The sequence below is a fragment of the Diadema antillarum genome, unplaced genomic scaffold (assembly GCF_040938485.1).
Source record: "Diadema antillarum isolate AM-2024a unplaced genomic scaffold, OU_Dant_1.0 scf00000192, whole genome shotgun sequence".
NCBI lineage: Eukaryota > Metazoa > Echinodermata > Echinoidea > Diadematoida > Diadematidae > Diadema > Diadema antillarum.
The window spans coordinates 258,043-273,660 of NW_027271081.1; the positions used below are offsets into that span (position 1 = coordinate 258,043).

Consider the following 15,618-nt stretch of genomic DNA (forward strand, 5'->3'; position numbering starts at 1 on the left):
TTTGCAGTAATGTAGATACTGGTCATGTAAAAGAAAAACAATCATAGATTTGTCATACAATAATAGATCAAAGCAAAGCTTGGCATTTTCTCTACAACTTTGCTCACTATTTGTCCAGATCAACAGAGATATTTTTATAGAAGTTACATAGACTTGAAAAACAGAATGTTTTCTCAAAGCATGAAACCGTTAGTGTCTCAGAAAAATGTGGCACAAAGGGGGTTTTCACCATGGCACATGAAGAGTTAAAATGTACCTATATCTCCCTTAGTTCGTTGAATTATTGAACGTAATTTGTACTTTCATTGGAAGATAAACATATTGAGATCGCAATATCCATACCTGTATGACATTTTGTATTTGCCTTTTTATTTGATGTGTGAAGAGACGGTTCGCCTTGTCGATGGCGAAACACCAAGTGAAGGACGAGTAGAAGTTTACGCGAACGGAGCCTGGGGAACTGTCTGCGATGACTTCTGGGATATCACCGATGCCGGCGTTGTCTGTAGAAGTCTTGGTTTTGGTGACGCTGAAGAAGCACTGAGCAATGCCGCCTTCGGACAAGGCACCGGTGACATTTTACTCGACGACGTGTCATGCAGTGGAACAGAAACCAGCATCTTTGATTGTGGCAACAGGGGAATTGGAGTCAACAACTGCGGACATTCAGAAGATGCTGGAGTAAGGTGTAGTGCTGCAGGTAAATTTCACTACTAAATAAAGGCAGCATTAATACCTATTCCAGAAGACAATTACAGTGTCTTAAACACGATCCAAGCATGTACATTTTTCGTATAGACACCGTTAATTTTCTTGCGTTCTTTGTTACCATGTTTTTCTGATTGTTGTAATCTACATTTCTTTCATTGAAATTTTCATACCTTTCTATGACTTTAAATCGTTTGATTTTTTAATAATGAGAAACTATTTTAGGATACAACGGGCTATCCCTTCCCACACCCTCCCCCTTCCCCTGATAACTTTCATGTATCATTTAAATAGGCATACACAGTGGTGTCGCATACTCGGAACGAGAGCGGAGATACCACAATTTAGTAATTCATCTGTGAATATTTCTTTTTCTTACTTTTTATAGAAAAAATCCAACATTCCACCAAAAGTGTGCACCAGATCGCTGAATTTTAGGTCAAACAATGCAAAATCTTCCTCGCGTGGAAGGGGAATTAGTACCCCCTCCCACACCCTCCCCCGTTCGGTCGCTCCGCTCGCGATCCCTCGCACAGATATACCAACTCCAAGTTCCCCTCCCCCAATCGTGAAAACGGATCGACGCCCCTGCCCCTCCCATTCCCTTCGCCCTCTCGGTCGCTCCGCTCTATCGCACAGATTGTCCATGTTTTGCTCCACCCCCATCGATTACACGGAAAGATGCCCTGGTGGATTGACTGAAATCAAGAAAATCTAGAAACGCAATAGGTATAATGAGATATCTACTACATTATTACATACAAAGAAATGGATATCCATATTTTTTACCATTTTATTGATTTCATTTTGCATTTTGCAGGTCGAGGCTATGATTTTAAAAGTGGGGTGTCAAAATCGTCTTTAAAAACGAAAGCAAAGAAAAGAGAAACAGCAACAAAAAGGTTTTCACATCTTTGAGGTGCAATTTTCGGCCGAAAGTCGGCTGACAAGCACACACACACACACATACACACACAAAGAAAAAAAATCAAGGACGAAGTGTCTTCACATTTTTTTTTTGCTGCCATTTCTCTCCCTTTATAATTCATGCAAACGTAAAAAAAGAGAATATTCTGGGATGCAAATATTCAATCCCTGTGTCTTCTGCAAAAAAGGGGGCAACCCCCAACGAAGCTCCCCGAGCCCCCCACACCCCACCCCTCGGTTGAGCTAGTCCGGTTATGGGCTTGTAATTGTGGTTGAATGTGATGGTGACTGTCGCCTGTATCCCCCCCCCCACTCCTCGGTAGCGATTGTTGTGTGACACCCCCTCCCACCCCTCCCCCCTTTCATCGCTCCGCTCGCTCGGGCTCGGTCGCTTCGCTCCCTCGCATGCCGACCGCCTCCTCCCCCCATAAGATCAAATCCTGGCTATGCCTTTGGCTACAACATATTTTGTTTTCTATGGCACAGAATGAATTTTGCTCTTTGTTTTACATTCTACAAGATCATTCACTTTCCAAGCATTTATTTTTTTCTAGGGCACAGCTATTTATTTGGAACCAAATTCTCTTTCGAATGTATTGATATTTGTCCATAAGTGTGACACGGTAATGTTACACCAGTACAAGCTAATAAATACTTATAGAAACCTTCTTTGGAACTACAGCTGCAAAGTATTTCGTCTGTACAATTCACCTTCAAATGAGCATTCTGAAGAAAAACAAAACACCATAAAAACGCCATAAAAAACATGACGACAGAAAATGGTATTCTCGCTTGTTCATGGGATATGAAATCACAAGTGTTCGTTCATGTCCTTTTTCCTTAAAAAAAAAAAGTTCGCCTCGTCGATGGTAGTAGTGACAATGAAGGACGAGTGGAAGTTTACGCGAACGGAGCCTGGGGAACTGTCTGCGATGACTTCTGGGATATCACCGATGCCGGCGTTGTCTGCAGAAGTCTTGGTTTTGGTGACGCTGAAGAAGCACTGACCAATGCCGCCTTCGGACAAGGCACCGGTGAAATTTGGCTTGATGACGTGGCATGCGATGGAACAGAAACCAGCATCTTTGATTGTGGTAACCCTGGAATCGGAGTCGAGAACTGCGGACATTCAGAAGATGCTGGAGTCAGGTGTAGTGCTGCAGGTAAGGTTCACCAATGTAGGGTAATGCTAGCCTTAATACTGATTACGGAAGACAATTTTAGTTTTTTAAATGCATTCCCAATAGGCCTATCCAAATTCTCTTTAAGTAATTTGCTAATTTACTAAATGTGAGCTCGAACGACTCTTCAATATTTACAGACTTCGGACAAAAAACAAGAAACGTCCATGAAACCTTTAGGAACATCGATTGCGCTGTAAATTGAAGAGAACTTCTATAAAATTATTATTCAAAAGAAAGGAAGTAATGATTTTCATGGTTTGCAATGACATTTAAATCATAATGTGGCTGTATGATATCTATGGCAAAATTTCGGAATTAATTCGGACAATTTCAGCTTTCATCAAACCAACGGCGTAGCCAGGATTTAATCTTAGGGGGGCGGTTAGTCTGCGAGGGAGCGAAGCGACCGAGCCCGAGCGAGCGGAGCGAGCGAGGGGGGGAGGGTGTGGGAGGGGGGTGTCCCCCCTCCCACGGTAAGAACTTTTTGCATTTTGATGTTGTAAATGGTGCAATTTGATGCATGTTTTTGCGCGTTTTATCGACGTGAAACAGTCCCACTTGTTTAAGGTAGCAGTTTATTTTGATGTTGATTATTATTGAACAATTTGCCTGTAAAATTGTATAATTTGAATACACTTCTTGTATCAATTCTTTTCACTGAATCATGAACGCGACTGAACCCAAGCGAGCGGAGCGAGCGAGGGGGAGGGGAGGGTGTGGGAGGGGGGTGTCCCCCCTCCCACGGTGAGAACTTTTTGCATTTTGATGTTGCAAATAGTGAAATTTGATGCTTGTTTTTGTGCGTTTTATCGACGTGAAACAGTCCCACTTGTTTAAGGTAGCAGTATATTTTAGTGTAGATTATTATTGAACAATTTGCCTATAAAATGGTATCATTTAAATACACTTCTAGTATCAATTCTTTTCACTGAATATCATGAACGCGACTGAACGCGAGCGAACGGAGCGAGCGAAGGGGGAGGGGAGGGTGTGGGAGGGGGTGTCCCCCTCCCACGGTAAGAACTTTTTGCATTTTGATGTTGTAAATGGTTCAATTTGATGCATGTTTTTGCATGTTTTAACGAGTTGAAACAGTCCCACTTGTTTAAGGTTGCAGTATATCTTGATGTAGATTATCATTGAACAATTTGCCTGTAATATGGCATGATTTAAATACACTTCTTGTATTAATTTTTTCATGAATATCATGAACGCGACTGAACCCGAGCGAGCGGAGCGAGCGAGGGGGAGGGCAGGGTGTGGGAGGGGGGTGTCCCCCCTCCCACGGTAAGAACTTTTTGCATTTTGATGTTGTAAATGGTGCAATTTGATGCATGTTTTTGCGCGTTTTATCGACGTGAAACAGTCCCACTTGTTTAAGGTAGCAGTTTATTTTGATGTCGATTATTATTGAACAATTTGCCTGTAAAATTGTATAATTTGAATACACTTCTTGTATCAATTCTTTTCACTGAATCATGAACGCGACTGAACCCGAGCGAGCGGAGCGAGCGAGGGGGAGGGGAGGGTGTGGGAGGGGGGTGTCCCCCCTCCCACGGTGAGAACTTTTTGCATTTTGATGTTGCAAATAGTGCAATTTGATGCTTGTTTTTGCGCGTTTTATCGACGTGAAACAGTCCCACTTGTTTAAGGTAGCAGTATATTTTAGTGTAGATTATTATTGAACAATTTGCCTATAAAATGGTATCATTTAAATACACTTCTAGTATCAATTCTTTTCACTGAATATCATGAACGCGACTGAACGCGAGCGAACGGAGCGAACGAAGGGGGAGGGGAGGGTGTGGGAGGGGGTGTCCCCCCTCCCACGGTAAGAACTTTTTGCATTTTGATGTTGTAAATGGTTCAATTTGATGCATGTTTTTGCATGTTTTAACGAGTTGAAACAGTCTCACTTGTTTAAGGTTGCCGTATATCTTGATGTAGATTATCATTGAACAATTTGCCTGTAATATGGCATGATTTAAATACACTTCTTGTATTAATTTTTTCACTGAATATCATGAACGCGACTGAACCCGAGCGAACGGAGCGAGCGCGGGGGAGGGGAGGGTGTGGGAGGGGTGTGTCCCCCCTCCCACGGTAAGAACTTTTTGCATTTTGATGTTGCAAATGGTGCAATTTGATGCATGTTTTTGCGTGTTTTAACGAGTTGAAACAGTCCCACTTGTTTAAGGTTGCAGTATATCTTGATGTAGATTATCATTGAACAATTAGCCTGTAATATGGAATGATTTAAATACACTTCTTGTATTAATTTTTTTCTCTGAATATCATGAACGCGACTGAACCCGAACGAGCGGAGCGAGCGAGGGGGGAGGGGAAGGTGTGGGAGAACTTTTTGCATTTTGATGTTGCAAATGGTGCAATTTGATGCATGTTTTTGCGTGTTTTAACGAGTTGAAACAGTCCCACTTGTTTAAGGTTGCAGTATATTTTAGTGTAGATTATTATTGAACAATATGCCTATAAAATGGTATCATTTAAATAATCTTCTTGTATTAATTCTTACACTGAATATCATGAACGCTGTCTGTTCAGCAATCAAACAGAAAAAGCATGCACACGAGGGTGTAGATGATAGGGGCATATCCCCTCCCACACGAACGTGATTTTGCGTTTTCAGACCTGAAATTCAGCGATCTGGTGCAAATTTTGGTGCAATACTTTTTCATCGAAGTGTTAAAATCACGGAATTTAGCTCTTATTCCGAATGTGCACCATCTGTGTGTATGTATAAAGTCTAGTGAGGTAGAGTTTAGGGGAAGGGGGATTTCCCTTCCCGCTCGCGGAGCTTTTGCGTTTTTAGAATTGAAATAAAGGGATCTGGGTATAGCCACAGTCTACTTCTATGCATGGCGGAAGGGGGGGGGAGGGGCGGGCGAGCAGGGAGAAGGCGTGGGCGAGTGTTATCTCCACCCTTCCCTTCCGATGGAGCTTTTGCCTTTTTGAGGTTGAAATTGAGATATCTCGTATACGCATATTTGATGGAATCAACATTTGGGAAATCACAAAAAAAAAACAACCAACTGATGGGGAGGGGGGGGGGACTGAGGGAGGAAAGGGTCGATTAAAAGGGGAAACTCCCCTTATACATGAGGGAACCTTGAGTTTTCGGAATATAAGTGATAAGTCTTGTGCACTCAGAATTATTCATAATTTTTGTGCAAATCTAAAAAGTGTACTAAGCTAGGGAAAGAGGCACAGAGGGGGAGGGTTTGGGAGGGGGTTTCCCCCTCCCAAGAGAGATTTTGCATATTTTGAATTGAAATTCAACGATCTGGTGCACAATTTGAGTGAAATATTCAAAAAAATATCTTATTTGATGAAAGGTTGCAAAGGAGACCCGCTTCATGTGCATGCATACAGTATACACGCATTTTTTTTTCCGCCTCCCAAATCCCCGGTCCAAATCTTAGGGGGGGGGGGGGGGCGACCGCCCCCATCGCCCCCCCCCCCCCCCTGGCTACGCCAGTGCATCAAACATCCTTGATTCAGTCTATCCACGTTTAGACGTTTGTTTCCCCTGACTTCCTTGTTTTATAGGTTTCACTGGTTCAACTCTGTTGTTTTTGTCTAATATATTTTATACTAAGGCCGGAGGGTAAAAATTGGCTGATTTTTTTAAAGGATTTACATTTATTACGTACCATTGTCCCTGCAATTCTGAAATTAACCGTTGGTTAAAAACGTGCCGCCCGTTTTGGATAACTCAGATCGTTCGGTAACGCAAGGTGAGGTATAATCATAAGATTCACCCTGGCAACAAATGAATAAATGTGTTGATACTGTATATTAGAAGGATAAATAGGTGACACGACATTTGCTCCGGTCACATTTTCTCCAAGCACTTAGGGTTATGGTTGTGATGGGGTTTTAGGTTTAGTTTGATGTGAGGATTAAGACTAGGGTTGGGGTATATGTTTGTTGGTAGAATTTATATTTGGCTTTGCGTGAAGATATTTCAAGGGAGCAATTGTCACAGGAACAAATGTCATGGAACGGGATAAATGTCAAGCCACAATTGACAAAGGCACTCTTTAAAAATGTACCTATATCTCCCTTAGTTCGTTGAATTATTGAACGTAATTTGTTTTTTCATAGGAAGATAAACATACTGAGATCGCAATATCCATACCTGTATGACATTTTGTATTTACCTTTTTATTTGATGTGTGAAGAGACGGTTCGCCTTGTCGATGGCGAAACGCCAAGTGAAGGACGAGTAGAAGTTTACGCGAACGGAGCCTGGGGAACTGTCTGCGATGACTTCTGGGATATCACCGATGCCGGCGTTGTCTGTAGAAGTCTTGGTTTTGGTGACGCTGAAGAAGCACTGACCAATGCCGCCTTCGGACAAGGCACCGGTGAAATTTGGCTTGATGACGTGGCATGCGATGGAACAGAAACCAGCATCTTTGATTGTGGTAACCCTGGAATCGGAGTCGAGAACTGCGGACATTCAGAAGATGCTGGAGTCAGGTGTAGTGCTGCAGGTAAGGTTCACCAGTCTAGGGTAATGCTAGCCTTAATACTGATTACAGAAGACAATTTCATTTTTTTAACGCAATCCCTAGGCTATATATCCAAATTCTCTGAAGTAAATTGCTAAATAAGAGCTCGTACGGCTCTTTAATATTTATAGACTTTGGAAAAAAGACAAGAAACGTCCCTCAAACCTTTACGGGAACATCGATTGCGCTGTAGATTGGAGAGAACGTCTGTATTCTATGGAAAAGCTGTAATGATCTTCATGGATTGCAATGACATTTAAATCATAATGTGGAGGTATGATATCCGTACGATTATGGCAAGATTTCAGAATTCTGACAATTTCATCTTTCATCAAACCATCTTAGCTTACCTTGTGAAAAAGTTTAGACAATGGTTTCCCCTGACTTCCTTGTTTTGTCAGTTCTGCTGGTTCACTTCTGTTGTTTATGTCTATGATATTTTTTTATTAAGGCCGGAGGGTGAAAGTTGGCTGTTTTTTAAAAGGATTTACATTTATTGCGTACCATTGTCCCTGCAATTCTGAAATTAACCGTTGGTTAAAAAAGTGCCGCCCGTATTCGATAACTCAGATCGTTCGGTAATGCAAGGTGAGGAAAAATCATAAGCTCCCACCCTGGCAACAAATGAATAAATGTGTTAATACTGCATATTAGAAGGATAAATGGGTGACTCGACATTTGCTCCGGTCATATTTTCTCCAAGCACTTAGGATTATGGTTGTGGTGGGGTTTTAGGTTTAGTTTGATGTGAGGATTAAGACTAGGGTTGGAGATATGTTTGTGGGTAGAATTTATATTTGACTTTGCGTGCAGATATTTCAAGGGAGAAATTGTTACAGGAACGAAAGTCATGGAAAGGGATATGACAAGCCACAAAAGACAAGCCACAAAAGGGATATGACAAGCCACAAAACGTGCTGTACGTTTGATTACCAATTCCCGTTACTTATCCCCATCCAATCCCCTATTTCGTCAACTAAAAACATTGAAAATTGAGGATCTTCACACCTTTCAAACTGCTCTTTTTATGTATAAATATACATTTAATTGTCTTCCAAAAATTTTTGATGGCTTCTTCACTCCAAATTCCACCGTTCATTCATATCCAACACGTCAGTCGTCCGATTACCATCTCGAAAACCCCAGAATCATTTTAGCTAAAAAATCATTAAAACATAATGGACCAGATATTTGGAATTCTTTACCCCCTAATTTAAAACAATGTACGTCGTTGAACATTTTCAAACGAGAACTAAAAAACACCCTCATAATCCAGTACACTTCTGACACATAAATATTCATACCACCTGGTCAACAAACACCCTAATCAATGAGTTCACGGCCATAACTGAAGTAACATTCACCTCATCACACTGATACACAAAATAACACTCAACGTACAAACCAAGATTCATCCCAACACAATGCACACCGCACTGCACCGCACGTCCTTCGCACGATATTTATTACTTCCCACTCAGTGAGTGGCAAGATTTTCTTTATGTATCTCTTTATTGTGCCCTTTGCACAATTATCCGCCACTCAGTGAGTGGCAAGATTTTCTTTATGTATCTCTTTACCTGGGGCCATCTTCCTCGTCAAGCTTAGCTTATGATGATGGTCCCCTGCATTTCATTTTTATCATTTCCTATTGCTTCCTTTCATATATGATATTCGTTCTTGAAAAAAAAGAAAATGTATGTAAGATCCAAACGTTACGAATATTAGCTGTGTAAATGACTATGTAAGTATTTTGTTGATTTAGTGATTTGTATTGATTTTGAAATGCAGAAATAAAAACTGAACTGAACTGAACTGAACAATTGACAAAGGTACTCTTTAAAATGTACCTTTATCTCACTTAGTTCGGGGAATTATTGAACGTAATTTGTACTTTCATTCGAAGATAAACATACTGAGATCGCAATATCCATACCTGTATGGCATTTTGTATTTGCATTTTTATTTGACGTGTGAAGAGACGGTTCGCCTTGTCGATGGCGAAACACCAAGTGAAGGACGAGTGGAAGTTTACGCGAACGGAGCCTGGGGAACTGTCTGCGATGACTTCTGGGATATCAACGACGCACGCGTTGTCTGCAGAAGTCTTGGTTTTGGTGACGCTGAAGAAGCACTGACCAATGCCGCCTTCGGACAAGGCACCGGCGAAATTTGGCTTGATGACGTGGCATGCGATGGAACAGAAACCAGCATCTTTGATTGTGGTAACCCTGGAATCGGAGTCGAAAACTGCGGACATTCAGAAGATGCTGGAGTCAGGTGTAGTGCTGCAGGTAAGGTTCATCAATCTAGGGTAATGCTAGCATTAATACTGATTACAGAAGACAATTTCAGGGGTTTTTTTTAAACGCAATCCCTATATATATCCAAATTTTCTGAAGTAATTTGCTAAATAAGAGCTCGTACGGCTCTTTAATATTTACAGACTTTGGAAAAAAGAGAAGAAACGTCCCTCAAACCTTTACGGGAACATCGATTGCGCTGTAAATTGGAGAAAACGTCTGTATTCTATTGAAAGGCAGTAATGATCTTCATGGATTGCAATGACATTTAAATCATAATGTGGAGGTATGATATCCGAACGATTATGGCAAGATTTCAGAATTCTGACAATTTCATCTTTCATCAAACCATCTTAGCTTACCTTTTAAAAAGTTTAGTTTTACTGGTTCACTTCTGTTGTTTATGTCTAAGGTATTTTTTTTTTTATTGAGGCCGGAGGGTAGAAATTGGCTGTTTTTTAAAGGATTTACATTTATTGCGCAACATTGTCCCTGCAATTCTGTATGATATTTCTTATTTGCATTTTTATTTGATGTGTAAAGAGACGGTTCGCCTTGTCGATGGCGAAACACCAAGAGAAGGACGAGTGGAAGTTTACGCGAACGGAGCCTGGGGAACGGTGTGCGATGACTCCTGGGGTATCAACGATGCGCGCGTTGTCTGCAGAAGTCTTGGTTTTGGTGACGCTACAGATGCACTGAGCAATGCCGCCTTCGGACAAGGCACCGGCGAAATTTGGCTTGATGACGTGTCATGCGATGGAACAGAAACGAGCATCTTTGATTGTGGGAACAATGGAATCGGAGTCGAGAACTGCGGGCATTCAGAAGATGCTGGAGTCAGGTGTAGTGCTGGAAGTAAGGTTCATCAATTTAGGGTAATGCTAGCATTAATACTGATTACAGAAGACAATTTCAGGGGTTTTTTTAAACGCAATCCCTATATATATCCAAATTTTCTGAAGTAATTTGCTAAATAAGAGCTCGTACGGCTCTTTAATATTTACAGACTTTGGAAAAAAGAGAAGAAACGTCCCTCAAACCTTTACGGGAACATCGATTGCGCTGTAAATTGGAGAAAACGTCTGTATTCTATTGAAAGGCAGTAATGATCTTCATGGATTGCAATGACATTTAAATCATAATGTGGAGGTATGATATCCGAACGATTATGGCAAGATTTCAGAATTCTGACAATTTCATCTTTCATCAAACCATCTTAGCTTACCTTTTAAAAAGTTTAGTTTTACTGGTTCACTTCTGTTTTTTATGTCTAAGATATTTTTTTTTTTTATTGAGGCCGGAGGGTAGAAATTGGCTGTTTTTTAAAGGATTTACATTTATTGCGCAACATTGTCCCTGCGATTCTGTATGATATTTCTTATTTGCATTTTTATTTGATGTGTAAAGAGACGGTTCGCCTTGTCGATGGCGAAACACCAAGAGAAGGACGAGTGGAAGTTTACGCGAACGGAGCCTGGGGAACGGTGTGCGATGACTCCTGGGGTATCAACGATGCGCGCGTTGTCTGCAGAAGTCTTGGTTTTGGTGACGCTACAGATGCACTGAGCAATGCCGCCTTCGGACAAGGCACCGGCGAAATTTGGCTTGATGACGTGTCATGCGATGGAACAGAAACGAGCATCTTTGATTGTGGGAACAATGGAATCGGAGTCGAGAACTGCGGGCATTCAGAAGATGCTGGAGTCAGGTGTAGTGCTGGAAGTAAGGTTCATCAATTTAGGGTAATGCTAGCATTAATACTGATTACAGAAGACAATTTCAGGGGTTTTTTTAAACGCAATCCCTATATATATCCAAATTTTCTGAAGTAATTTGCTAAATAAGAGCTCGTACGGCTCTTTAATATTTACAGACTTTGGAAAAAAGAGAAGAAACGTCCCTCAAACCTTTACGGGAACATCGATTGCGCTGTAAATTGGAGAAAACGTCTGTATTCTATTGAAAGGCAGTAATGATCTTCATGGATTGCAATGACATTTAAATCATAATGTGGAGGTATGATATCCGAACGATTATGGCAAGATTTCAGAATTCTGACAATTTCATCTTTCATCAAACCATCTTAGCTTACCTTTTAAAAAGTTTAGTTTTACTGGTTCACTTCTGTTGTTTATGTCTAAGATATTTTTTTTTTTTATTGAGGCCGGAGGGTAGAAATTGGCTGTTTTTTAAAGGATTTACATTTATTGCGCAACATTGTCCCTGCGATTCTGTATGATATTTCTTATTTGCATTTTTATTTGATGTGTAAAGAGACGGTTCGCCTTGTCGATGGCGAAACACCAAGAGAAGGACGAGTGGAAGTTTACGCGAACGGAGCCTGGGGAACGGTGTGCGATGACTCCTGGGGTATCAACGATGCGCGCGTTGTCTGCAGAAGTCTTGGTTTTGGTGACGCTACAGATGCACTGAGCAATGCCGCCTTCGGACAAGGCACCGGCGAAATTTGGCTTGATGACGTGTCATGCGATGGAACAGAAACGAGCATCTTTGATTGTGGGAACAATGGAATCGGAGTCGAGAACTGCGGGCATTCAGAAGATGCTGGAGTCAGGTGTAGTGCTGGAGGTGTGCCATTATATCAAACTTGCTAGACACCGTCTGTTGTTGTTGTTGTTGTTGTTGTTGTTGTTGTTGTTGTTGTTGTTGCTGTCGCCGTGTTTTCCAACGGTGATAGAGCACCATAGATTACTGTATTCTTTTGTTGTATTCATGGAGTATTTTTGCTTTCTTTATATAATAAGAATGCATTACTTCAGCTTGAAGATTTTGAACAGCAAAGAGAACTGAATTTAGGATTTGCATCTCAGTCAGCTGTTGTCGAAATTTTTAAGACCACAAAATTCACACATGTACATCACGTTTCAGTATGGTCCCAGAGTTTTGATTTAAATCGAAATGCTCCATACTGGTCGAAAACCGCTGGTCAAAAACCGCTAATTGACCATCAAATTGTGAGTTCCTACCTTTTATCCACTTCTGTAGTGATTACACCGTTTCTCTAGCGCTGCCTGCATGTTTCTCGATCACTGGACCGAAGATTGGTGAGGGGCTGTATCCTGAATCCCTATTGTGTGTAGATTTGATTCTTGTTATCCAGATGAATTCTTTCCCCCTTTTTAGCCAAAAATGCATTTCAAAGCCTAGTATTGTTGCATCATTCAATCCAATATTGTGACCTGTGCAGAGGGCGTGTTCAGCTAGGGCCGAATGAGAGGCGTTGTTTGAACGAAGGGCTCTTTTGTGTTCCTTCACTCAATCATGTAGAGTCCTGCCAGTTTCAAACGAGCATTCCATGAGAAGGAGAGTACTGTTGCCTTCAAGAGTTCCCAAACTCTTAAGACAAAGAACCGAGGGAACAGAGGACAAGTATTATCTATAAGACGACCTGCTTACATTTTTTTAGTTGTTATGTCGGTGAAACTGACAGAACTCTACATGATCGATCACTAAGTCCTTACAGAGTCCTTAGGTTAAACAATCCCTCTCATTCAGCCTTATCTGAACTTGCCCTCAACACAAGACACAATTTGGGATGGAATGATGCAACAATAGCCTTTGAAAGGAATTCCTGGCCAAGAAAAGTGAAAGAATCCATCTGGATAAAAAGGATGAAACCCACAAACAATTGGGATGCCGGATACAGTTTATCACCAATCTTCGGTCTAATGATCAAGAAACAAGCAAATAGTGCTAGAGAAACGGTGCAATCGTTTGGCGTAGATGAAGTCCACAGGAGTGGATGAAAGCTAGCCAGCAAATTACTAAAAGTTGGTGGAAGCCTCAATCTCCTATTGTGTGAATGTAGTTGTATTTCATATTTTAACCTGTGTCTTCATGGAGGATGAGTTTATATTATATCAAGGTGCATATTTCATGTCTCCCAGTAATCCTTCGGTCAACTTAATCCAAATTTTCTCGTGGGGAAAATTTAAAGTACATGTATCATGACTAGAATTTTAAAGCTCTTTCAATATAAAGTCCATTGATCATACAAATTTCGCTTGCGTATATGAGTGACACCCTCATTAAGCCAGCAGATATCCAATGAAGAATGCACGCTGACACGCCTTATGCACGTTGCGCTTATTTTGGTCCGTGAGCGACTTGTATTAAAATTGGAGTGAAACCCCGCAGTATATGTGGATCGAATAAGTGCATATCAGCAAAGTTTACGGAAAACTGGGCAATCCATTCAAAAGTTATACAATTATGTCAACAGTTTCGGTACCACCATCGGTGGACGACAAGACTGATACAATTCATAGGGTCATGTTTGTCCATCGATATTAAAGAAAAACAATTCCACAAATGTTTTTTTTTTCTTAATGAAAAGGATACATTCCCTTTACTTGTCACTAATATATTTCAAGGGTAATATCATCCTCCCCCTCCCCCCCCCCGTTTTGTGAAAGAGGTACGTCAAGTGCTCTTTCATTATGCTAGAAAGTGAAAATATGTAGAATGCAGCTCAGAATCAATAGTACATAATTGTGACTGTGTGTGTTCTTCTCATGTTCATCATCCAGTGCGCTTGGTTGGCGGCTCCTCGTCCTGTGAAGGTCGAGTGGAAGTACGAAGCGACGGTGAGTGGGGTACAGTGTGCGATGACTTATGGGATATCGACGACGCTAACGTGGTCTGCAACAGTCTTGGCTTCCAAGGGGCATCAGAAGCCTTGAGCAACGCAGAATTTGGAGAAGGCTCCGGACAAATCCTTCTTGACGATGTCCAATGCGTGGGAGATGAGACGAGCATTCTGAATTGCCCTAACGCGGGGTTAGGAGTCAACAACTGCGGCCATCACGAAGATGCAGGCGTGCGATGCATCACCAACTAGCCGTCAGGTTCAGCATTTGTTTATAACAATGTGCTTCAGAAGTAAATTTGTTCTTCCATGGAAAGAAAGGACGGCAATGGTCGACTGAGTACAGATGCCATAAGATATATTTATAATGCGAGATTAACCCCCAAACAAACGAACATGGAAGAAAGCAAATTCAAAGTTTGAAAAATATGTCAACAAGCTTGATTATGCTGTTATTGTCTCTTAAAACACACAAACAATATAATTTATGAGATCAACCAAAATATCATTGATGGTATTTAGAGGTATTTGCCATGACACTTTGTGAAAAAGAACAAAAAATGCATCGATTTCTCACTAGAACCAAATATTTATTATAATTTGATCTTATCTACAATTGTATTTGAAGGTATCATTTTTTTTTCTAATTCTATTTTCCTTTCCTTTCTCCCTTTACAGGCCTCGCTACATTACGATGACTGAGACTACAGCTCTAACTGACTTTGCGTCGATGCGGTTATGGGTCACTTTTCCCTTTGAGCTCATTGTAGAATAGAACTTGTAGTAGCAGTGATATTAATGGCATTTTATCTCCTCTAGCTCCATTACTAATCATTATAAGGACTCGGGATATTAGGACTCAGGATAAGGATTCGCTGGTAAAGAAATAAAACAGTGACGTGGCAAACTTAAGTACTAGTTTGATGTTTTGCACTAATTCTATAATTCGAAGATATTGATGTGTGGAATCAAACACCTCCACAGCAATTACCGTTTGCATGTAAAGAAAAAACAAATAAATTTGCCTGTCTGAATGATTTTACAATTAAGCAATTCAGGCTCGACACTGCCTTTGTTTTACTCTGGTTGGCCAATCCGGCCACTATTATCATACCATTTGAAATTTGGCCAAATTATATACATATATATGTATATATATATATATATATATATATATTTATTTATTTATTTATTTATCTATTTATTTATCTATGAATATATGTATATACATACCTATATACATGTATATATATATTTGAAATTTTGTGGTCTGACATCATATTTAGTGGCCCAAGGCCACCGGGCCATAGCTAATGTCGAAACCTGAAGTAGGTGTAATGTTTGAAGAG

At 40.8% G+C, this 15,618-nt stretch overlaps 1 protein-coding gene across 1 annotated transcript in view; it reads left to right on the plus strand.

The window, feature by feature from the left end:
- The window catches only part of LOC139723552 (uncharacterized), a 157,927-nt gene extending 142,522 nt beyond the window's left edge, over positions 1 to 15,405 (plus strand). The window contains 9 exon segments of the mRNA XM_071634792.1: positions 386 to 700; positions 2,490 to 2,798; positions 7,022 to 7,336; positions 9,334 to 9,648; positions 10,201 to 10,515; positions 11,068 to 11,382; positions 11,935 to 12,249; positions 14,211 to 14,528; positions 14,948 to 15,405. Coding sequence (XP_071490893.1) covers positions 386 to 700; positions 2,490 to 2,798; positions 7,022 to 7,336; positions 9,334 to 9,648; positions 10,201 to 10,515; positions 11,068 to 11,382; positions 11,935 to 12,249; positions 14,211 to 14,521 — 2,510 coding nt within the window. The 3' untranslated portion in view covers positions 14,522 to 14,528; positions 14,948 to 15,405.
- Positions 15,406 to 15,618: the final 213 nt, after the last annotated feature.